The 24,245-nt window shown below is 36.1% G+C and overlaps 1 protein-coding gene across 24 annotated transcripts in view; it reads right to left on the reverse strand.

Moving 5' to 3' along the window:
- Positions 1-24,245, reverse strand: part of VPS13B (vacuolar protein sorting 13 homolog B) — an 806,276-nt gene that overhangs the window by 402,029 nt on the left and 380,002 nt on the right. For 19 of the 24 annotated variants that reach the window (XR_009490398.1, XM_059874347.1, XM_059874354.1 and 16 more), the window contains 2 exons: positions 8,963-9,013; positions 5,609-5,829 (listed from right to left, as the gene is read on the reverse strand). The exons of 1 other annotated variant lie outside the window; for it this stretch is intronic. Coding sequence is in view for 22 of the 23 variants with exons in the window: in XM_059874347.1 (XP_059730330.1) it covers positions 5,609-5,829; positions 8,963-9,013 (272 nt within the window). In the remaining variant the exon portion in view is untranslated. The remainder of the gene's footprint in view (positions 1-5,608; positions 5,830-8,962; positions 9,014-24,245) is intronic. 4 more of the 24 variants (XM_005215634.5, XM_002692791.7, XM_059874352.1 and 1 more) reach the window with 1 other exon arrangement.

The following is a 24,245-nucleotide window of genomic DNA, read 5'->3' on the forward strand; positions in this document are numbered from 1 at the left end:
CTTAATGATACTTTCAAGGAGAAAATGTTTTTAAACCTGATTATACCCAATATCTAGGTCAATTTCAGGATAGCTGCCATCTTAACAATGTTGTCTTCTAATCTATGAACAGGTATCTCTCTCCAGTTAGACGTTCAAGTTCTCTCAGCAGTGTTTTGTGGTTTTCAAGGTAGAGATCTTGGACATGTTTTGTTAAATTCATTTGTGTACGTTTACTGGCATCAATGTAAACGGAACTGATTCATTATTCCATTTTCCAATTTTTGGCTGCTAGTACAGAAAAATACAATTGGTTTTTAGACATTAATCTTGTCTTCTACAATCATAATAAGTTTATTAGTCCTAGTAATAGCTTCTTAATTCCTCGGGGAATTTCTGTAACATATTTGATCATATGAAAAAAGGGAGAGTTTTACCTCTTTCATCTCTAGTCTTATTCTTTCTTTTGCTTGGTTATTTCTTTTTAATTGCAATGGCTAAGATGGTCAGTATGACATAGAGGTGATGAAAGAAGGCATCCTGTGTTTTTCTTGATCTTAGTGGAAAACAATTCAATATTTTGCAATTACGTATGACATGTGGTTTCACCAACTCAATGGACATGAGTTTGAGTGAACTCCGGGAGTTGGTGATGGGCAGGGAGGCCTGGCGTGCTGCAATTCATGGGGTCGCAGAGTCGGACACGACTGAGTGACTGAACTGAACTGTGGTTTCTCACTTTCCTTTATGAGTTATTGTTTAATGTCCAGATATTTATAGTTTTCCTAATTATTGATATCTAATATAATTCGACTATGGTTAATATACTGATTTTAATTCTCTTCATACAATGAGACCATGCATATATGAAAATAATATGCATTCCATGGTTGTTGAATAGTGTTCTATAAATGTTAATTAGATGAAAGTGGGTTCACAAGTATTTTTCATATCTTCTATATCTCCAATTATTTTTTTTCATCTAATTCTTTAACAATCACTGAGAGAGATGGGATAATTTCCTAATATGACTAAATAGAATTACCTATTTTTCCTTTAATTCTGTCCATTTTTCTTTCATTTCCTTTATCTCTGAGAACATTCCTTTATGTTTATTTTATTTGATCTTAAAATAAACAAATCCATCTTTCTTATACTGTTTGTACATTTTCCTATACATGTATTTATATTGTTTCTTAATATTTCAAGTGTTTCCCTATTATGCAATGTATAGTAGAGTGCTGCTTTATCACTACTCTATTAGGAGCAGCTAGACCAGGGATCAGCAAATTTTCTGTAAATGGCCAAATAGTAAACATTCTATACTTCTTAAGCCATAGTGTTCTCCCTTGCTGTTACTTCATTCTGTGGCTGTAGTGGTCCCACCTGCCAATGCAGAAGATGTAAGAGACTTGGGTTCGATCCCTGGATCCAGAAGATGCCCTGGAGGAGGGCATGGCAACCCACTTTAGTAGTTCTGGTGTGGAGAATCCCATGCACAAAGGAGCCTGGTGGGCTATGATCCAAAGGGTCGCAAAGAGTCAGACACCACTGAAGCAACTTAGTATGCACGCACAGTATGATGGCATTCTTGGACAATACGTAAAACTGTGGGTGTAGTCTAATTTGCCTACAGGCCTTAATCTGCTGAATCCTGGTCTAACACTCCACCAGTTAAGATCATAACCTTTAACGTAATACTTGTTAAACTGGGTTCAGCCCTGTAATTTTATTTTTTTGTTTTCTATTTCCACCCTGTGTTATGTAACTCTGTTATCATGTCTTCCTTTCTTTAGATTATTTGAATTTTTTTTAGTATTTCATTTTATCTATTGGTGTTTGTCTGTATCTCTTTGTATTTTTACTTTATTTTAGGCTCAGCTGGTAAAGAATCCACCCGCACTGTGGGAGACCTGGGTTTGATCCATGAGTTGGGAAGAGCCCCTGCAGAAGGGAAAGGCTACCCACTCCAGTATTCTGGCCTTGAGAATTCCATGGACTGTATATAGTCCATGGGGTGGCAAAGACCTGGACACAACTGAGGGACTTTCACTTCACTAAGAAACTAAAATATATACATAAAAACTTTCACAATCTAAAGTTACACTGTAACACTTCATGAAATATTTAGAAATTTAAAAACCACTATAGGTTCCCTTAATGATGAAATTTTCTTGTATATTATATCTATATACATTGAAAGCTCTAGCAGTCAGTGTTATACATTTGCTTTCAACAGTCATACATATTTTTTTAAAGCAGCTTTTAAGAAAGATTTATTAAGCTATTTATTATTTCTGGTGGTTTTCTTTATTTCTGAAGATTCAAGTTTTCATCTAGTATCATTCCCTTTTAACATATAGAACTTCCTTCAGTATTTCTTATAAAGCAGAGCTGCTGGTAGCAAATTTTCTTAGTTTTCCCTCATCTACAATGTCTTTCGGAGAAGGCGATGGCACCCTACTCCAGTATTCTTGCCTGGAAATCCCCATGGACGGAGGAGCCTGGTGGGCTGCAGTCCATGGGGTTGCTAAGAGTTGGACATGACTGAGCGACTTCACTTTCACTTTTCACTTTCATGCATTGGAGAAGGAAATGGCATCCCACTCCAGTGTTCTTGCCTGGAGAATCCCAGGGACGGGGGAGCCCGGTGGGCTGCCGTTTATGGGGTCGCACAGAGTCGGACACGACTGAAGAGACTTAGCAGCAGCAACAGCAGCACAGTGTCTTTATTTCACTTTTGTTTCTGTGGACACACACACTGGCTTGAGAGTGCTTCTCTGTAAGCATTTTAAATGTATAATTCCAATGTCTTCTGTTGTCTATCATTTAAAATGAGAAATACGCAGTCATTCAAATCATTGTTAAAGTGTATATATGTATCTTCTTATAGCTGCTTTCAAGGTTTTTTTAAAAGTTTGTCTTTCTTGTTTCAGTATTTTAATCACAATGTCTCCAAACAGGTTTTCCTTTGAGTTTATTCTCAAAGATAAACTTGAGACTAAGTGAACTTCCTGAATACGTAAAAGCCTACCTCTTTCTGAAATTTTGGACAATTATTTGTTAATATTTTTCTGGCTCCAGCTTTTTCTCCTTACCTTCTGGAATTCCAATTACATATATATTTGAACGTTTTGTCCCACAGCCACTAAGCTTTGATCTTTTTTAAAGTATCCTTTTTTTCTGTTTTTCAAATTCAATACTTTCTATGCTCTATGTTCAAGTTCAGTGACTCTTCTGTCACATGCAGACCACCTGTAACCTTAGACAGTATTTTTTTTCATATATTGTATTTTCAATTCTCAAATCCGATTTGTTTTTATACTTTACTTCTCCATTATGAATTCTTAACTTTTTCTTTCAGTATCCTTTCCTTTACACCTCATTAAGAAAATTTTGATAGCTGTTTTTAAGTCCTTTTTGCAATTCAATTATTTAAAAAACAAATTAGAAACATCAATTTATATTGTTAGTTTTTGCTTTTTTCCCCTGGATTATACTGAAATAATTAATAGGATAGATAGGCCAAGGTGGGCTTCTGTTACTATGGTAGAACTAAACTAAATCTATTTTCCCCCATTTAACACCTTCTGTGATAAAGGATCTAACAAAAGTGAACCTGTCTCTCTACAATCTGCTTGCTAGAGCCGGAATATGAAAGTGTCAGAAAGTGAGTGGCTTAAAACAACAGAAATTTATAGTTTCATGGTTCTGGAGATAATAGAGAGTCCCTATACAAGGTATCAGCAGGGCCATGATCTGGGACTCAGAAGACTCCTTCATGCCTCTTATTTTTTTGATTGTAGCCAACAATTCTGCTGTTCTTTGGCTTTCAGCTGGATCAGTCCAATCTCTGTCTCCATTCACAAGGCACTCTCCCTCTGTATCTTCACATCAACTTCCTCTGTTTATCTAATTTTCCCTTTTATAAGGATATCAACAGTGTATGAGGGCTCACCCTAAGGACTTCATTTTAACTTGATTGCTGCTGCTGAGTCGCTTCAGTTATGTCCGACTCTGTGCGACCCCATAGACAGAAGCCCACGAGGCTCCCCCGTCCCTGGGATTCTCCAGGCAAGAATACTGGAGTGGGTTGCCATTTCCTTCTCCATTTCCTTCTGCCTTAACTTGATTATCTCTATCCAATTAACAGATAAGGTCACACAATGAGATACTAGATGTTAGCAATTCAACATATATTTTATGGGGGACAAAACTCAACCAAGAACAGTTTTTCTTCTGCTAGGAAATGAGTTTCAAGAACCATCAGAAGCAGCATTCAAAGAATAATTTGAGAGGGTAAGTCATTTCATAATTATTCTCTTTTATTCCACTATGGGTCATAATAGAATGGCAAATGGCTATTAAACTGGTATATTTACTAATGTTCAAAGATTTATTCAGTTCGGTTGCTCAGTTGTGTCCTACTCTTTGCGACCCCATGAATTGCAGCATGCCAGGCCTCCCTGATTATAAAAGAAATTACTTTTGTAATATTGGATAAGCTATTAGTTTAATATATCTGCTTTATCATAATTCTAACTATATGCATTTTTATAAGGCCATCACCAAGATATTAGCAGGTCTGATTTTGTCAAAATGCACAAATATATATAAAAATTAAGCCAAACTGTTTAATATATAGTATGTGGAGTGAGGCAAAGAGAAGAGGAGAAAGGAGGAGAATGGTATCAGTAATGAGGCTCTATAAAATACAGAATAATATTTGAACCCACTTTAAAAGACACTTATATTTTTTTGATGACCCAGAGGGATGAGATGGGGAGAGAGGTGGGAGGGGGGTTCAGGATGGGGAACACATGTACACCCATGGCAGATTCATGTCAATGTATGGCAAAACCAACAGAATATTGTAAAGTTTAAAAAAAACTAATTAATTAATTTAAAAGAAAGACACTTTTAAAACTGGCTTGTAACTACTAATGCTGGGATAAACAAAGATTTATCAACATTGATCTGTCAAATCCAATAAAAATTTTAAAGCATTGTTTTAAAAATATAACTTCAAATATTATTCAACATTGACAATCTGAGTGGAAATTATATTAGAGTTTGCTTGGGGTCAAAGAAACAAGTATTAAATTGTATGCAATTAATAATTTGTACAAACCCAGGAGACCTGAGCTCATACTAAATTATAAAACTGTCAAATATACATGTTTGGTCTATTCCAACTGGAATGTTAAATGATTAACAAATGCCTTTTTTAAACAGTCAACAGTGATTTAAAATAAAAATACTACATGTTGAGCAAACGAAGTTCTGAGTGAGAATCTGATTAGAAATTACATGTGATCACTTCAACAGACTCTTCCAATCTGACAGTAAAGTAGTTCTTCACTGTTTAAAAACCTTACATCTGCAACTGATTTCATTCCATCAGCCAAAAAATGCATTTATGCTGCCACCATTACATTTTCAGAAGAGTTTAAATTACAAAACTTGAGAGAACTTCAAAGCAATACTTAATCTAACCATTCTGATCTTGATGGCCTTGTTAAAAATAATTTAGGACACTTAACAGAAAGAAACCCTTCAACAAAATGGGTAACAATTGTTCTTAAATCACGTTATTTTAAATTTCCTTTCATAAATCAAATGTACCTACCTGGGGGTTTGAGCATTTTATCTCAAGTGACTCTAGGTCAACATGCAGACAGACAACAAATGAATGCCTCATATCAGGTACTGTAGCAAGCAATTTTTGGGATGTAACAGCTAGTGTAGAGGTACAACCCATGGGTTCCACTAGGCAAAGTGTCACTTGTTTTCCAAAAAGGGTATATATGCTGAAATGATGCAAGCTGATTGTCCAAGGAAAAGCATCACCTGATAATAGGGACAAAAGGGGTTAGGGAGGCAGACATACAAAAATATAGTTAACTGTCATTTGATATTAAGATGTCTACTATCGATATTATCTACTATCAAATATTATCAAATACTGTCTACTATCAATATTTGAAATAGAAAACACTTAATATGGCATCATAAAAAAACATACATTGTATCATAGACCAACATGTTAAATAGTTCACAGGCTATAGAAGGGTTACTTCTTAATATCTGTATTATACATACTACTATATCAATAATTAAGGTACATTATGAAAGAAAAAATAGAAATTAAGGAATGAGATAAAAATGTAAACACAAGTTCTAACTTTGTATTCCCTCACTGGTTTACTAGTGGGTTGCACAGTGCAACTTGTGGGATGTATGTACCTTGGAGACCATAAAAAATGTGTTAAATTAAGAAAATGGACTAAATGTGGCCCATGATCTGACTGCAGAATAATGAAAAATAAATAATTTACTATGGTCTGTTGGAATTTCTGCATCAGAATCAGGCAGATGCTAATATAAAATACAGACTCCTGGTTTCTACTTCAGACCTACTTAATCAGAAATCTCTGCAGGTTAAAACTCAGGATGCATATCCACATCTTCAGTTGGATACCCTTACATACGTATAAAAGGATATATACATACACACACACACACACATATTTGATTTAAAAAATAAGTATTCATACATTTCAAGGTTAAGAGCAAAATTTTGTTGTTTTAAACTTTTTTTCTTTTATAAATTTATCAGAGAAAAGAACTGTCAGTATAAATTAATGAGATAAGCCATCTTTTTTACAATTGTGGCTACCAGTAAAATGCTTCATGAAATAGAATTTAAAAGTGTACTTGTATTAGAACATTTATATACACTGAATACTATGATGCCAATTTGATGGAAAATATGTTCATATGACTTGTCTTTTTGACTCTGAAAAACTACTAGCGCTTCTTAGTATGTTGTTGTTGTTGAGTTGCCAAGTTGTCAAACTCTTTGTGACCCTATGAACTGTAGCCTCCCAGGCTCCTCTATCCTTCACCATCTCCTAGAGCTTGCTGAAACTCATGTCCATTGAGTCAGTGAGGCTATTTAACCATCTCATCCTCTATTGCCTGCTTCTGCTCCTGCTCTCAATCTTTCCCATAATCAGGGTATTTTTCCATTGAGTCAGTTGGCATCAGGTGGCCAAAGTATTAGAGTTTCAGTTTCATCATCAGTCCTTCCAATGAATATTCAGGATTGATTTTTTTCAGGATTGACTGTTTTGATCTCCTTGCTGTTGGAGGAACTCAAAGAGTCTTCTCCAGTACCACAGCTCGAAAGCATCAATTCTTTGGCACTCAGCCTTCTTTATGCTCCAACTTTCACATCTGTACATGACTACTGAAAAAACCACAGCTTTGACTATACGGATGTTTGTCGGCAAAATGATGTCTCTGCTTTTAGTCATAGCTTTCCTTCCAAGGAGTAAGAGTCTTTTAATTTCATTGCTGCAGTCCTGCAGTCACCATTCGCCGTGATACTGGGGCCCAAAAAAATAGTCTGTCACTGTTTCCACATTTTCCCCTATTTGACATGAAGTGATGTGACAAGATGTCATGATCTTAGTTTTTTGAAAGCTGAGTTTTAAGTCAGCTTTTTCACTCTCCTCTTTTATTCTCATCAAGGGATCTTTAGTTCCTCTTCACTTTCTGCCATTAAAGTAGAATCATGTGCCTATCTGAGGCTGTTGATATTTCTCCTGGCAATCTAGATTACAGCTTGTGCTTCATCCAACCTGGCATTTCCCATGATGTACTCTGTATATAAGTTAAATAAGCAGGGTGACAGTATATAGCCTTGATGTACTTCTTTCCCAATTTTGAACTCGTCTGTTGTTCCATGTCTGGTTCTAACTGCTGCTTCTTGACCTGCATACAGGTTTCTCAGGAGATAGGTAAGGTGGGCTGGTATTCCCATCTCTTTAAGAATTCTCCACAGTTTGTTGTGATCCACACAGTCAAAGGCTTTAGCATAGTCAAACAAGACTTGTCAACAGAGATAGGATAATACAGACTTCAAGAATCTGGATTGTTTCAAAACAAATTAAAAATATTTATCTTCTAATCAGAGAGGTACTAGTACCTCACTGAAAATAACTTAGAAAATATATAAAGGAAAAAAAGTCAAAACCAGTCATAATTCACCTTCCATCTTGCTACTCCCAGGAATATACACTATTACTATTATTCTATTTCCTTTTTTTCTCCCTTATAGTGTTGGCCATGAGTACTGAGCCATGAAACTGGCCTAGTTTCAACTGAGTTGAAACTAGGATCATACTGTACTTTTAGGTTCATATTATTTTTTTGGTAAGGAAAAAGAAAAGATTAAGTGAATAACTAAGTAGATCATGTTCAAGATATATATATTAAAATTATAAATACGCATTTGAATAGTGAATGGTGATATTGAAGGGGTACTACAAGATAGATTCTCGTAGGTTTGAACATTCAAAATGTCTTAAGCAAGAAGCTAATACTATTAAACCTGGAAACTTTCAAGTTGAGACTCGAATAATAATATAATTGTAGCTACACAACAGTCCACAATAATTTGGAAACGATGAAAACTGCATAATAATATGTGGTTAGCACTGTGGTACTCTGCCTGTCATAAGACTTAAAATATTTTGCCCTCAAGAAGAATGACCAACTTTAAATCATCTGTAACTAATTCTGAAATTGTTTAAAAATCTACACAAGTTTCCATGCTATTTACAAAATAAAGGCTTTGCCAAATTGTCTTAAAATATTTTGGAATTATTTCAAGCTACATATTTTAAAATTGGTAGAGAGCTATATAAAGTCTTTCAAATTTTATGTTATCCAAGAAATGCTAAATGATGATTATGTTGGATTAAAAAACACCACACTTAAATTCATGAAATTGAAAAAAAGAATTCCAAATGACACTGGTACTACCTTAGATATGTGTCTGCTTCTTCTTTGGAATCAGACCATAAGTTGAAATTTGGTATACCATTTTCTAAGTCTTAAACAGAACCTTTTAACATGATACTTTACATTCATTTATTTAGCAAGCAGATAATCTATTTTAAAAAGCACATTTTACCTAGAAGATGAGATCTTAATGTGTAATGACAAACATCCCCACAATTAATCACTGTGAAAAAATAACCAAAACATAACACATCATTATTGCACAACTATTCCTTTTAAACACACACACACAATAAAAATAAATAAATAAATAAAAGCACCTCATCTATTTACAACATTGGCAATATACTGTATGAGGAGTTGTTAAAATATGACAGACCATGACAGACCAGGACCATGTACTATTCTGAGACCTTCAAGATTATTTCAGAAAAATTATTTATTGCTGGAAGAATTCAGAAAATGTCTAACAATTGTCTAAAAAACAAGAAGAAGAAAAAAGGCTGACAATTCCATTTCTGTGTGAATTTGTAAAACGTCTATATTATCAACAGAGAAAAGATTAGTGATAAATTAATTCTCAGAAAAATGATAATCAAATACTGAACTACTTTGTACAAAAAAATGTAAAAGAGAGTGAATATGACAAAGCTTTAGGACAAAATTAATAAATAAATTCAATGTGAGACTATGTGATACATGTCAACAATTGGGAAGGGGAACTTGATTAGATAATAGTAACTTAAAACTAAGTGAAATTATAAAAATTACATGGTATGGATTTCCTTACACAGTATCACACATTGCTGGTTTTGCACAACACAAAGCGTAAAATAAAGGACCGATTTGGATAACAAAAGAAAGCACTATCTAGAGCAAAACAAAAATAAAAACAAAAACCTATATATGTACATTTTGACAATCTTATTATCAATGTTGGGGTCACTGAACAGTGACTATTTATATAGACCTGATTATATACATGTAATTTACAATCTTCAATATTGGTGGGCAGGGATCGATATTCTGGAAAGAGAATCAGTCTTTCCCTTTCTAAAGATACTGTACTTTCCTACAGAAAAAAGTGTATATACTTTGTGCCTAGGTAAATAACCTTATAAACATCAATATGGAAAATGAAGAAAGTTGGTTAATATTAGAGACACTCTCTCTGTTTTCTTTCTTCTCATAATCTTCATCAAGTATCTTTAGAAACAAAAACAAAAGTGCCTTCCTCTACTCCTTATGTCTTTCCCCATGTCCAACAATACAGTACCACTCAGGTAGATTTTTATTTCATATATGATTAGTGGAATCAGGAATATCTTATTGCTAATTGCAAAGGTTAACAATTTGGAAACAGATACACTGTTTTCTACAAACGTAAATAAGCCAAAACTGCTGACACTTTTTCCCCAAACCACTTAGCATTAAATTGATTTAAAGACAGTTGATTTGCATTTCTCTGATAATGAGTGATGTTGAGCATCTTTTCATGTGTTTGTTAGCCATCTGTATGTCTTCTTTGGAGAAATGTCTATTTAGATCTTTGGCCCATTTTTTGATTGGGTCATTTATTTTTCTGGAGTTGAGCTGTAGGAGTTGCTTGTATATTTTTGAGATTAGTTGTTTGCCAGTTGCTTCATTTGCTATTATTTTCTCCCATTCTGAAGGCTGCCTCTTCACCTTGCTAATAGTTTCCTTTAATGTGCAGAAGCTTTTAAGGTTAATTAGGTCCCATTTGTTTATTTTTGCTTTTATTTCCAATATTCTGGGAGGTGGGTCATAGAGGATCCTGCTGTGATGTATGTCAGAGAGTGTTTTGCCTATGTTCTCCTCTAGGAGTTTTATAGTTTCTGGTCTTACGTTTAGATCTTTAATCCATTTTGAGTTTATTTTTGTGTATGGTGTTAGAAAGTGTTCTAGTTTCATTCTTTTACAAGTGGTTGACCAGATTTCCCAGCACCACTTGTTAAAGAGATTGTCTTTAATCCATTGTATATTCTTGCCTCCTTTGTCAAAGATAAGGTGTCCATATGTGTGTGGATTTATCTCTGGGCTTTCCATTTTGTTCCATTGATCTATATTTCTGTCTTTGTGCCAGTACCATACTGTCTTGATAACTGTGGCTTTGTAGTAGAGCCTGAAGTCAGGTAGTTGATTCCTCCAGTTCCATTCTTCTTTCTCAGGATCACTTTGGCTATTTGAGGTTTTTTGTATTTCCATACAAATTGTGAAATTATTTGTTCTAGCTCTGTGAAGAATACTGTTGGTAGCTGGATAGGGATTGCATTGAATCTATAAATTGCTTTGGGTAGTATACTCATTTTCACTATATTGATTCTTCCAATCCATGAACATGGTATATTTCTCCATTAGTGTCCTCTTTGATTTCTTTTACCAGTGTTTTATAGTTTTCTATATATAGTCTTTAGTTTCTTTAGGTAGATATATTCCTAAGTATTTTATTCTTTCCGTTGCAATGGTGAATGGAATTGTTTCCTTAATTTCTCTTTCGGTTTTCTCATTATTAGCGTATAGGAATGTAAGTGATTTCTGTGTGTTGATTTTATATCCTGCAATTTTACTATAGTCATTGATTAGTTCTAGTAATTTTCTGGTGGAGTCTTTAAGGTTTTCTATGTAGAGGATCATGTCATCTGCAAATAGTGAGAGTTTTACTTCTTCTTTTCCAATTTGGATTCCTTTTATTTCTTTTTCTGCTCTGATTGCTGTGGCCAAAACTTCCAAAACTATGTTGAATAGTAATGGTGAAAGTGGGCACCCTTGTCGTGTTTCTGACTTTAGAGGAAATGCTTTCGTCTACAAATAATAAATGCTGGAGAGGGTGTGGAAAAAAAGGGAACCCTCTTACACTGTTGGTGGGAATGCAAACTAGTACAGCCACTATGGAGAACAGTGTGGAGATTCCTTAAAAAACTGGAAATAGAACTGCCTTATGATCCAGCAATCCCACTGCTGGGCATACACATTGAGGAGACCAGAAGGGAAAGAGACACGCGTACCCCAATGTTCATCGCAGCACTGTTCATAATAGCCAGGACATGGAAACAACCTAGATGCCCATCAGCAGATGAATGGATAAGAAAGCTATGGTACATATACACAATGGAGTATTACTCAGCCATTAAAAAGAATACATTTGAATCAGTTCTAGTGAGGTGGATGAAACTGGAGCCTATTATACAGAGTGAAGTAAGCCAGAAGGAAAAACACCAATACAGTATACTAACGCATATATATGGAATTTAGAAAGATGGTAACAATAACCCTGTGTACGAGGCAGCAAAAGAGACACTGATGTATAGAACAGTCTTACGGACTCTGTGGGAGAGGGAGAGGGTGGGAAGATTTGGGAGAATGGCATTGAAACATGTAAAATAGCATGTATGAAACGAGATGCCAGTCCAGGTTCGATGCACGATGCTGGATGCTTGGGGCTGGTGCACTGGGACGACCCAGAGGGATGGTATGGGGAGGGAGGAGGGAGGAGGGTTCAGGATGGGGAACACGTGTATACCTGTGGTGGATTCGTTTTGATATTTGGCAAAACTAATACAATTATGTAAAGTTTAAAAATAAAATAAAAAAAAAATAAAGACAGTTGAGATAAAAGACTTTCTTTAATTCTACATGATGTTAATTTAAAAATTGGAAATGTCTGAGTAATGAAGGCATTTAAAAAATAGAAAACCTGATCAATTCTCCTGGCAGAAGGGAACTGCTGAAATGCCCGGAAGAAAAGGAAATGATAATGGGCAAGGTATAATTTTATTTGCTCTGTAACCAAATTTCTACATTTAGAAGACAACATTGCTTTGTATTAGAAAATGTAAAATGTATTGAATGTATAAACTAATGAAAGTTAAAAAAATAATATTTATATTTAAAACCTGATTATTAAATAATGAAAAAATAGATAATTCATTTCAAATTAGAGAAGTATTTTCTTTACATCTAGAAATCCAAGCATTCAATGCTAAGTACTATTCATTTCTGAAAATTATTACTGATTTAATAATAAATTAACCATCAACATTTCATTACTACATAAAGACATATAATACTTGTTGTTTTCTAAGTCTTTAAAACCTATGATTGCAATTACAAACAATGCAAAACCAGAACAATTATTGCTTTTAAAAAACTAAAATAATCTCAAAGCTTCACGCTGTCCTCCCAGCAATTAATATATTAGTAACTACTTAACAGTTTTAAAAGAAATGTCAAAATTATAGCAATGCTCTGTTTAAGGTCATATGGTCAACTAACAAGATATACCCTCAGTTTATATAGGTTGTCAAGAGATACTACAATTCTATGTATTTTCTAAAGGGATTTACCACTAACTAATGGTAAGCCTCACCTCACTTATTATATAAAGACAACTACATAATTAAGGAAGCATTATCATAAAATATTTCTTGGGTCTCAACTCTCAGTGATATATAGATTATAACTTAAAAATAAATATAGGGTATTGTTTTCTATGGTTAACTGGTTGTTTTCTATGTTAGCTTTTTCTTAAATAACTGAATAGTCAATTATCCTTTATTAAGCTATTTACTTGAATACGTGTTTACCAACACTGTACTCTCAAACTTAAGACATGCTTAAGACATGATTCATTTTTCAAAACATTTTCAGATATATTATATTTACAACAATAATAAAAATATTTAAAAGATTTACAACAGACATTCTAAATAGTGAATACATTTACCATTTTCCTTAACACAACGCATAGTACACGTAGTCATCTTAGTCAATTTGAGCTAAATCTAGGACCTTCCAAAGACTTCTACAAAAGAATTGTTTACTGCTATTAGATGAAAACCAAGACTGACTAATACAGAAAAGATCTGCTAGTCATTTTAGTCAATTTGAGCTAAATCTAGGACCTTCCGAAGACTTCTACAAAAGAATTGTTTACTGCTATTAGATGAAAACCAAGACTGACTAATACAGAAAAGTTATTTGCTACATAGCAAATAACTCTCCTAATAAATAAGCATTTGTTAGGAACAAAAGATACACATGTGTGTGTTCATTTTACACGACTGACTTTAAGAGTAGGCATATCAATTTACTTAAGTTAATAAACTGGTTTCTTGACAATACTACCTGCACAGAAGAATGAGCTGGATTTCGCACCAGACTTCAGTAAGAATGAGCGCTCTAACTACCCCTTTTTGTTAGAGGAGAAATTATAATTCCTAAATTCTTTCCTGTTTCCACATGAAGCGCTAAGCCAACCCATTCTGTTTCCATTCACTGCAATTGAGAGGACTACTTCACTATAGTAAAAGAATGAACTTAGTGACAAAAGGAAAGACAAGAATAATGAGTAAAGTAAAGTAAGGAGAAAAAAGTATTTTGTAAAAATCTGAAAAGCAAAGCCTTGATAAATTTCACTTCTTTTAATATTTAGTATTACTGTTTAAATACTTTTTTTGAAAGGTAGGAAGTTCATGGATGACATACTCTTTCAGTTCAAACAACTATTCCAAATTCTAAATGAAGAATCTGAATCAATGACTTTGTGAAAATCTCAAAATGAAGGGAACAGTATGGAGGAAAACCTGAGTCCTGGAGATCATGTTTCTCCATAACTTGGCACCTCAAATATGGCGCCATTCTCTGGAGCTCAGGTGAAACCATTTAAAAACATGCTAAAGCTGACAGGTGTGATCAGGGTCTTAGCTGTGAAATTAATGAACAGAGCAAATTTTGAAAATAGCTGTTACTCTCTAACACAATATTCTATAATGTTTTCACTGCCAGCTGATGGACAATTAGGTCAAACAGATACCTAAGGATATAAAAAAGAAACAAAGAAGTCAGATATGTAAAAATCTTATAGATTTGTAAACCATCAGTGAAAAGGTGATAGGTTAAGTATAGATCTAGATGAGAGTATCTAGTAAAGCTATATTTGTGAAGAACAAAGTATATAGAGAAAAGAGCCCACAAAAGATATTCAAAAAAGCAGCAATTATTCACAGAAAATGAATCAAGGCAAGTGGTTATTCCAGAAGTTAAGAATTTCAAAAACGAATCAATGAATGTCAAGGGTTAAAAGTCTTCCATTGGATTTCCATGTAACAGGTTTATTCTGTTAACTGAGTAAGCTGAAAGAAATGTTAGCATTTTTATATGACAGGCATTTAAATAAGAAACATAATTTATGAAACAAGTTACTTAAAAATATAGTGCATAGAATATAGTATGCACTCAATAAATATTTACTTTATGAAGGAAGGAGGGAAAGAAGCTAGGAAGGAAAGGAGAAAAGGAGGGAGGGATGGTTGGACAGAGATGGACAAATGAATAAAAATTGGTTGGTCCTAAGCAATGACAGCAGACTAAAGACTTATTTCAGGTAAGGTAGATTCACTTGTTAAACAAGTTCTTTACTGAAATAAATATATACTAGATGTTATTCAGGAGACCCCAGTTTGATCCCTGGGTCAGGAAAATCCCTTGGAGAAGGGACAGGCTACCCCCCAGTATTCTTGGGCTTCCCTTATGGCTCAGCTGGTGAAGAATCTGCCTGCAATGCAGGAGACCTGAGTTTGATCCCTGGGTTGGGAAGATACCCTGGAGAAGGGACAGGCTACCCACTCTAGTATTCTGGCCTGGGGAATTCGATGGACTGTATAGTCCATGGGGTTGCAAAGAGTTGGACACAGCTAAGCAACTTTAAATGTAAAAACAAATGTTATTCAAGGACCTAGGGAGAGAGCAGTGAACAATACAGCCTCACTATTTTCATGGATCTTGCATTTTAGCTGTGGAAAGAAGGATAATAAACTAATATCTTAATGAAATACAGTATTTTGATAGTTGTAGATGTTCTACAAACAATTAAGCAGGATAATAGAACGGAGTGCTGCCAGTTTAAGATAGGATAGTCCAGAAAAGCCACTCAAGTAAAATGGCATTTCATAGAGACAAAAGGCATGAAGTTACTTAGGAAAAAAAATATTCTAGAAGGTGAATTTTAAGTATAAAGGTCCTGCATCAGGAACCTGTTTGGATGGGAAGTGGTCAATGCTTTCATTCTTTAGTGAAACCTTTCGTTCTTTAATAACCTTGAGAAAAGCATGAAAGTGAAAGTATCAGGCACTCAGTCTTGTCGGACTCTCTGTGACCCCATAGACTGTAGCCTGCCAGGCTCCTCTGTCCATGGAGTTCTCCAGGCAAGAATACTGGAGTGGGTTGCCTTCCCCTTCTCCAGGGGATCTTCCAAATCCAGGGATCAAGCCCAGGTCTCTGGCATTGCAGGCAGATTCTTTAACATCTGAGCCAGGAGGGAAACTGGTCTCTAACAGCTTTTATAGGGAGTGGAAAGGCATTAAAGGAATCACTAAAAGTTTACAAAGTTATCAATGAGGGCTAGAACTCATTTAAAAAAAAACAACAACCAAACACACTGTCAAGAGCTTCAGTAAAGAAGCTTAAATGTCAAACAGTTGGAACAATCCAAGGCTACATTCCTTCCAAGAAACTGCGAATCCACAGCTTCCAAAATACATGAACAACTCAAGTAACTCTATCATAAAAACAATCTAATTAAAAAAATGGGCAGAGGACCTGCACAGACATTTTTCCAAAGGAGACATACAGATGGCCAACAGACACAGGAAAGGATGCTCAACAAAACTAACCATTAGGGAAACGCAAATAAAAACTACAATGAGATGACATCTCACACCTGTCAGAACAGCTGTTATCAAAAACACCATCAATAACAAGTGTTGGGGAGGATGCAGACAAAAGGGAACCTTTTGTGCACTGTTGATGAGAATGTAAATTGGTACAAACACTATGGAAAATAGTATGAAAGCTCCTCAAAAAATTAAAAATGGAACTACAACACAATTTAGCTATTCCACTTCAGGGTATTGATCCAATAAAAACAAGACCACTAGAAAAAGATACGTGTACCCCAATGTTCAGAGGAGCATTATTCACAATATCCAACATATAGAAGAAAGCTCAGTGTCTATCAATAGATGAATTTAAAAACGTGGTATTCGAGGAGGATATCAAACAGGATGGAAGAGTAAAGGACACTGAACTCACCTTCCCCAACAAACATCAAAAATACATCTACACGTGGAGCAGCTCTCACTGAAAACAAACTGGAGACTGGCAAAGAAAAGCAGTTAATTACACAGAACAATGGAAATAAAACTATACGACTGGGTTACAACACATACAGACATAACACTTCTATGAACAGAAAGGAAGAGAGAACAGAACTATGTTCAAATAATTATTTTATAATTTAGCAAAATTAAGTTGAAGTATATCTGAGGTTGAGTGTGATAAATTCAAATGCACAAAATAATTCTTAGATCCATCATTATTTAATGCATAGGAAAAAAAAAATCAATGGAGGAAATGAAATGGTATACTATAATACCCATGAATCAAGGCAAATTGGAAGTGGTCAAATAAGAGATGGCAAGAGTGAATGTAGACATTCTAGGAATCGGAGAACTAAAATGGACTGGAAAGGGTGAATTTAACTCCAATGACCATTATATCTACTACTGTAGGCGGAAATCCCTCAGAAGAAACGGAGTAGCCATCATGGTCAACAAAAGAGTCGGAAATGCAGTACTTGGATGCAATCTCAAAAACGATAGAATAATCTCTGTTTGTTTCCAAGGCAAACCATTCAATATCACAGTAATCAAAGTCTATGCCCCAACCAGGAACGCTGAAGAAGCTGAAGTTGAACAGTTCTATGAAGACTTATAAGACCTTTTAGAACTAACACCCAAAAGAGATGTCCTTTGCATTATAGGGGACTGGAATGCAAAAGTAGGAAGTCAAGAAACACCTGGAGTAACAGGCAAATTTGGCCTTGGAATACGGAATGAAGCAGGACAAAGACTAATAGTTTTGCCAGGAAAATGCACTGGTCATAGCAAACACCCTCTTCCAACAACACAAGAGAAGACTCTATACATGGACATCACCAGATGGTCAACACCAAAATCAGATTGATTATATTCTTTGCAGCCAAAGATGGAGAAGCTCTATACAGTCAACAAAAACAAGACCAGGAGCTGACTGTGGCTCAGATCATGAACTCCTGATTACCAAATACAGACTTAAACTGAAAAAAGTAGGGAAAACCACTAGACCATTCAGGTATGACCTAAATCAAATCCCTTATGATTATACAGTGGAAGTGAGAAATAGATTGAAGGGCCTAGATCTGATAGATACAGTGCCTGATGAACTACGGAATGAGGTTCATGACATTGTACAGGAGACAGGGATCAAGACCATCCCCATGGAAAAGAGATGCAAAAAAGCAAAATGGCTGTCTGTGGAGGCCTTACAAATAGCTGTGAAAAGAAGAGAAGCAAAAAGCAAAGGAGAGAAGGAAAGATATAAGCATCTGAATGCAGAGTTCCAAAGAATAGCAAGAAGAGATAAGAAAGCCTTCTTCAGTGATCAATGCAAAGAAATAGAGGAAAACAACAGAATGGGAAAGACTAGAGATCTCTTCAAGACAATCAGAGATACCAAGGGGACATTTCATGCAAAGATGGGCTCAATAAAGGACAGAAATGGTATGGACCTAACAGAAGCAGAAGATGTTAAGAAGAGGGGGAAAGGATACACAGAAGAACTGTACAAAAAAGATCTTCACAACCCAGATAATCACAATGGTGTGATCACTCACCTAGAGCCAGACATCCTGGAATGTGAAGTCAAGTGGGCCTTAGAAAGCATCACTACGAACAAAGCTAGTGGAGGTGATGGAATTCCAGTTGAGCTATTTCAAATCCTGAAAGATGAGGCTGTGAAAATGCTGCACTCAATATGCCAGCAAATTTGGAAAACTCAGCAGTGGCCACAGGACTGGAAAAGGTCAGTTTTCATTCCAATCCCAAAGAAAGGCAATGCCAAAGAATGCTCAAACTGCCGCACAATTGCACTCATCTCACATGCTAGTAAAGTAAGGCTCAAAATTTTCTAAGCAAGCCAGGCTTCAGCAATATGTGAACCGTGAACTTCCTGATGTTCAAGCTGGGTTTAGAAAAGACAGAGGAACCAGAGATCAAATTGGATCATGGAAAAAGCAAGAGCATTCCAGAAAAACATCTATTTCTGCTTTATTGACTATGCCAAAGCCTTTGACTGTGTGGATCACAATAAACTGTGGAAAATTCTGAAAGAGATGGGAATACCAGACCACCTGACCTGCCTCCCGAGAAATGTGTATGCAGGCCAGGAAGCAACAGTTAGAACTGGACATGGAACAACAGACTGGTTCCAAATAGGAAAAGGACTACGTCAAGGCTGTATATTGTCACCCTGCTTATTTAACTTATATGCAGAGTACATCATGAGAAACGCTGGGCTGGAAGAAGCACCAGCTGGAATCAAGATTGCCTGGAGAAATATCAAGAACCTCAGATATGCAGATGACACCACCCTTATGGCAGAGAGTGAAGAGGAACTCAAAAGCCTCTTGATGAAAGTGAAAGAGGAGAGTGAAAAAGTTGGCTTAAAGCTCAACATTCAGAAAACGAAGATCATGGCATCTGGTCCCATCGCTTCATGGGAAATAGATGGGGAAACAGTGGAAACAGTGTCACAATTTATTTTTTTGGGCTCCAAAATCACTGCAGATGGTGACTGCAGCCATAAAATTAAAAGACGCTTACTCCTTGGAAGGAAAGTTATGATCAACCTAGATAGGATATTGAAAAACAGAGACATTACTTTGCCAACAAAGGTCCATCTAGTCAAGGCTATGGTTTTTCCTGTGGTCATGTATGGATGTGAGAATTGGACTGTGAAGAAAGCTGAGGGCCGAAGAATTGATGCTTTTGACCTGTGGATTTGGAGAAGACTCTTGAGAGTCCCTTGGACTGCAAGGAGATCCAACCAGTCCATTCTGAAGGAGATCAGCACTGGGATTTCTTTGGAAGGAATGATGCTAAAGCTGAAACTCCAGTACTTTGGCCACCTCATGCGAAGAGTTGACTCACTGGAAAAGACTCTGATGCTGGGAGGGATTGGGGGCAGAAGGGGACGACAGAGGATGAGATGGCTGGATGGCATCACTGACTTGATGGACGTGAGTCTGAGTGAACTCCGGGAGTTGGTGATGGACAGGGAGGCCTGGCGTGCTGTGATTCATGGGTTTGCGAAGAGTCGGACATGACTGAGAGACTGAACTGAACTGAATACCCATTTAAAACAAAGAAGGTATAAAAAACAAAGGAACAAAAACACAAGAGAAACAATTAACAAATAGCAAAAGACCAATTAAAATACATCATTACATGAAATACTGATGGTCAAACATGCTACTTAAAAATAAGAGATTGTCAGATTGCACAAAAAATCAAAATCTCAGTGCTGCTGCTGCTAAGTCACTTCAGTCATGTCTGACTCTGTCTGACCCCATAGACGGCAGCCCGACAGGCTCCGCCGTCCCTGGGATTCTCCAGGTAAGAACACTGGAGTGGGTTGTCATTTCCTTCTCCAATGGGTGAAAGTGAAAAGTGAAAGTGAAGTTGCTCAGTCCTGTCAGACTCTTCGAGACCCCATGGACGGCAGCCTACCAGGCTCCTCCGCCCAAGGGATTTTCCAGGCAAGAGTACTGGAGTGGGGTGCCATTGCCTTCTCCGAAAAATCTCATTAAATTCTATTTAAAAGGAAAACACACTGCATATAAAAATTAAAAGTTTCCCTACTAAAAAAATCGTTCACCAGTTCTACATGGCTTCACTGGTGAATTCCATCAAATATTTAAATAAATGATGCCAATCCTCCACAAAGGAAATATATTTCAGAAACATAGGTAGAGAAACAACTTCCCAGCTAATTCTATGAGACCAGTAATAGTGAACTGGAGTCACTCAGTCGTGTCTAACTCTTTGTGACCCCATGGACTGTAGCCCACCAGGCTCCTCCATCCATGGGATTTTCCAGCCAAGAGTACTGGATTGGGTTGCCATTCCCTTCTCCAGGAGATCTTCCCAACCCAGGGATCGAACCTGCTTTGTAGGCAGACACTTTACCATTCTCAACTGGTAAGGAATCCACCTGCAGTGTGGGAGACCTGGGTTCAATCCCTGGATTGGGAAAATCCCCTGGAGAAGGGAATGGCAACTCACTCCAGTATTCTGGCCTGGAGAATTCCATGGACTGTATAGTCCATGGGGTCGCAAAGAGTCAGACACAACTGAGTGACTTTCACTTCACTGTGTGTCAATGAGACCAGTATTACCCTATACAAAAACCAAAGACACTGACAGAAAACTGTAGACTAAAATCCTTTGTGAATATAGATTAAAAAAATTAAAAGGCAAACTATGTTTGGTGTCATATGAAGAGATGACACAGTACAGCCACATGGTCTATATCACCAAATCCAAGATTAGTTTAATCAGTTATGCAAAACTGATTAATGAAATATATCACATTATAGCATAAAGTGGGGGGAAAAGACACATCATCTCATTAGATTCATAAAAATATTTGATAAAATTCCAAACTACCTCATGATAAAAAGTCTCAATAAACTGAGAATAAAATGATTCTTCTCAACCTGATGAAGGGCATCTATGAAATCCATAGCAAGAGACTTCCCTGGCAGCCCAGTGGTTGCTGAGAGCTGAGACTCTGAGCTTCCAATGCAGGGGGTCCAGGTTCAATCCCTGGTCAAGGAACTAGGTGCCATATGCCACAACTATAGATCTCGTGTGCCTCAAGAAAGATTGAAGATACTGCATGCCGCAACTAATACCTGGAGCAACCAAATAAATAAATAAATCATCTTAAAAGATTCACAGCTACCATCATACTTAACAGTGAAAGTCTAAAGTCTAAACTCTCTTACTTTTAATAGATTAAAAATGTTAAGTACATATAAAATGCTCATGATAAAATAGTAAATGCAAAATCATGACTGAATATTTTTCTCAGGCATTATTATCTTAATTGTATAATAAATATAATAATTATTTGTTTGTTCAATCGCCAAGTCATGTCCAACTCTTTGTGACCCCATGGACAGTAGCTGGGGTCCAATCTTCCCTGTTCTTCACTGTCTCTTATAGTTTGCCCAAGTTCATGTCCATGGAATCGGTGATGCCATCCAACCATCTCATCTTCTGTCACCTGCTTCTCCTTCCTTCAATTTTTTTAAGCATCAGAGTCTCTTCTAATGAGTTGTCTGTTCTCATCAGGTAGCCAAAGTACTGGAGCATCATCTTAAGCATCAGTCCTTCCAATTAGTATTCAGGGTTGATTTATTTTAAGATTGACTGGTTTGATCTTCTTACTGTCCAACAGTATCTCAAGACTCTTCTTAAGCACCAGAGTTCGAAAGCATCACTTCTTTGGCACTCTGCCTTCCTTATGGTCCAGCTCTCACATCCATACATGACTACTGGAAAAATCACAGCCTCGACTATATTGGACCTTTGTTGGCCAAGTGATGTCTTCTCTTTTTAACATACTGTCTAGGTTTGCCATAGCTCTCCTGTGAAGAAGCAATCATCTTCTAATTTCATAGCTGCAGTCACCATCCGCAGTGATTTTAGAGCCCAAGAAGAGGAAATCTGTCACAGTTTCCACCTTTTCCCCTTCTATTTGCAATGAAGTGAAGGGACTGGATGCTATGATCTTTGTTTGTTTGTTTTTTAATATTGAGTTTTAAGCTGGCTTTTTCACTCTCCTTTTCCACCCTCATCAAGTGGTTTTTTAGTTCCTCTTTGTTTTCTACCGTTAGAGTGGTATCATCCCCATATTTGAGGTTGTTGACCATTTCTCCCAGCAATACTGACTCCAGCTTGTAACTCATTCAGCACGGTGTTTTGCATGATGTGCTGGGTATATAAGTTAAATAAACAGGGTGACAAAAAACAACCTTGCGGTACTTCTTTCTCAATCCTGAACCAGTCAGTTGTTCCATACAAGGCTCTAACTGTTGCTTCTTGACCCACGTACAGGTTTCTCAGGAGACAGGTAAGATGGTCTGGTATTCTCATTTCTTTAAGAGTTTTCCAGAGTTTTTCATGATTCACACAAAGGCTTTAAGTTAGTCAATTAAACTTTTCTGAATTCTCTTGCTTTCTCTATGATCCAGCAAATGTTGGCAATTTGATCTCTGGTTCCGCTGCCTTTTCTATAACCAGCTTGAACATCTGGAAGTTTTTAGTTCATGTAATGCTGAAGCCTAGCATGCAGGATTTTGAACATAGTCTTACTAGCATGGGGGATGAGTGCAATTGTCTGGTGGTTCGAACATCCTTTGACACTGTCCTTCATTATACATAATGAATATTATATGTGTATATATCACGAAAGTTGAAAGAAAAAACCGACAATGGGAAGAAATTAACAAAACTAAACTGTTAAAAGTAATTATCAAGTGATTTTTATTTATTTTTAATTTTCACCTATATATGTTACTAGCTATCCAAATTTCCTTTAATGAGTGCATTATGCTGTTAGATAAGCCAGACAAAGTAAGACAAATACTGTGTATCACTTGCATATGGAATCTACAAAGTCGAACTCATAGAAATAGAAGAATGGTGGTTACCTGGGGTTGGAGGGTGAGGAAATTGGAGAGATACTGAAGAATTAAAGGGTGCAAACTTGTAAATAACAGATTTGAAGATTTAAGGCCTAGCATTGTGATTATAGTCAACATTACTATATTACACACTTCAAAGTTGCTGAGAGACTAGATCTTAAATATTCTCACCAAAAAAAGAAACGATAATTATATGCCCTGATAGAAATGTTAGTTAACGCTACAGTGATAATCATATTGCAATATATATCAAATTAGCATGATGAATACCTTAAACTTATATAATTTTGTATGTCAACTGTATCTCAATTGAAAAATTCCCTTTAATTAGAATGTTACCTTGGTGTCACTCAAAAACTGTATTTTTAAGATCTTAAGGCTATAAATTTTACAGTTTATTTTTAAAAGGTGAGCAGGATAATAGATCTGCCATACTGGCTTTTGTTTTTAAAATAAATATTTGTATGAATGGAAATGCAAAATTGATTAACAGCAAATAAAGTAAGGTTCCTTGTCTGGCCTTTAAAAGTCACAGAATCCCCAGGTAAACAAAAGATTGAGCAGGATGAATGTGAGTTACTGATGAATGTGAGCTACTGAGAAGAGAACAATGTCTGTAGCAATTATATTAAATATGTTTGGGCAGCTCAACAGCTTAACTTCGTTTGTCATACCTACAGGATGGCCTTCCAAGAAATTTATTTAAAAACAACATCCTCAAGAACAAATCTATAGCTCTTTTCTGGGCTTTCTCTTTTCCCTAGGCCATCCCATTTACATAAGGTTTAAGAATTAAAGTCAAAATTATTGAGTAAAGCTGGGGGAAAAAAAAACTATTGCAATAGTA

This window comes from Bos taurus, chromosome 14 (assembly GCF_002263795.3).
Source record: "Bos taurus isolate L1 Dominette 01449 registration number 42190680 breed Hereford chromosome 14, ARS-UCD2.0, whole genome shotgun sequence".
In the NCBI taxonomy this organism is placed as follows: domain Eukaryota; kingdom Metazoa; phylum Chordata; class Mammalia; order Artiodactyla; family Bovidae; genus Bos; species Bos taurus.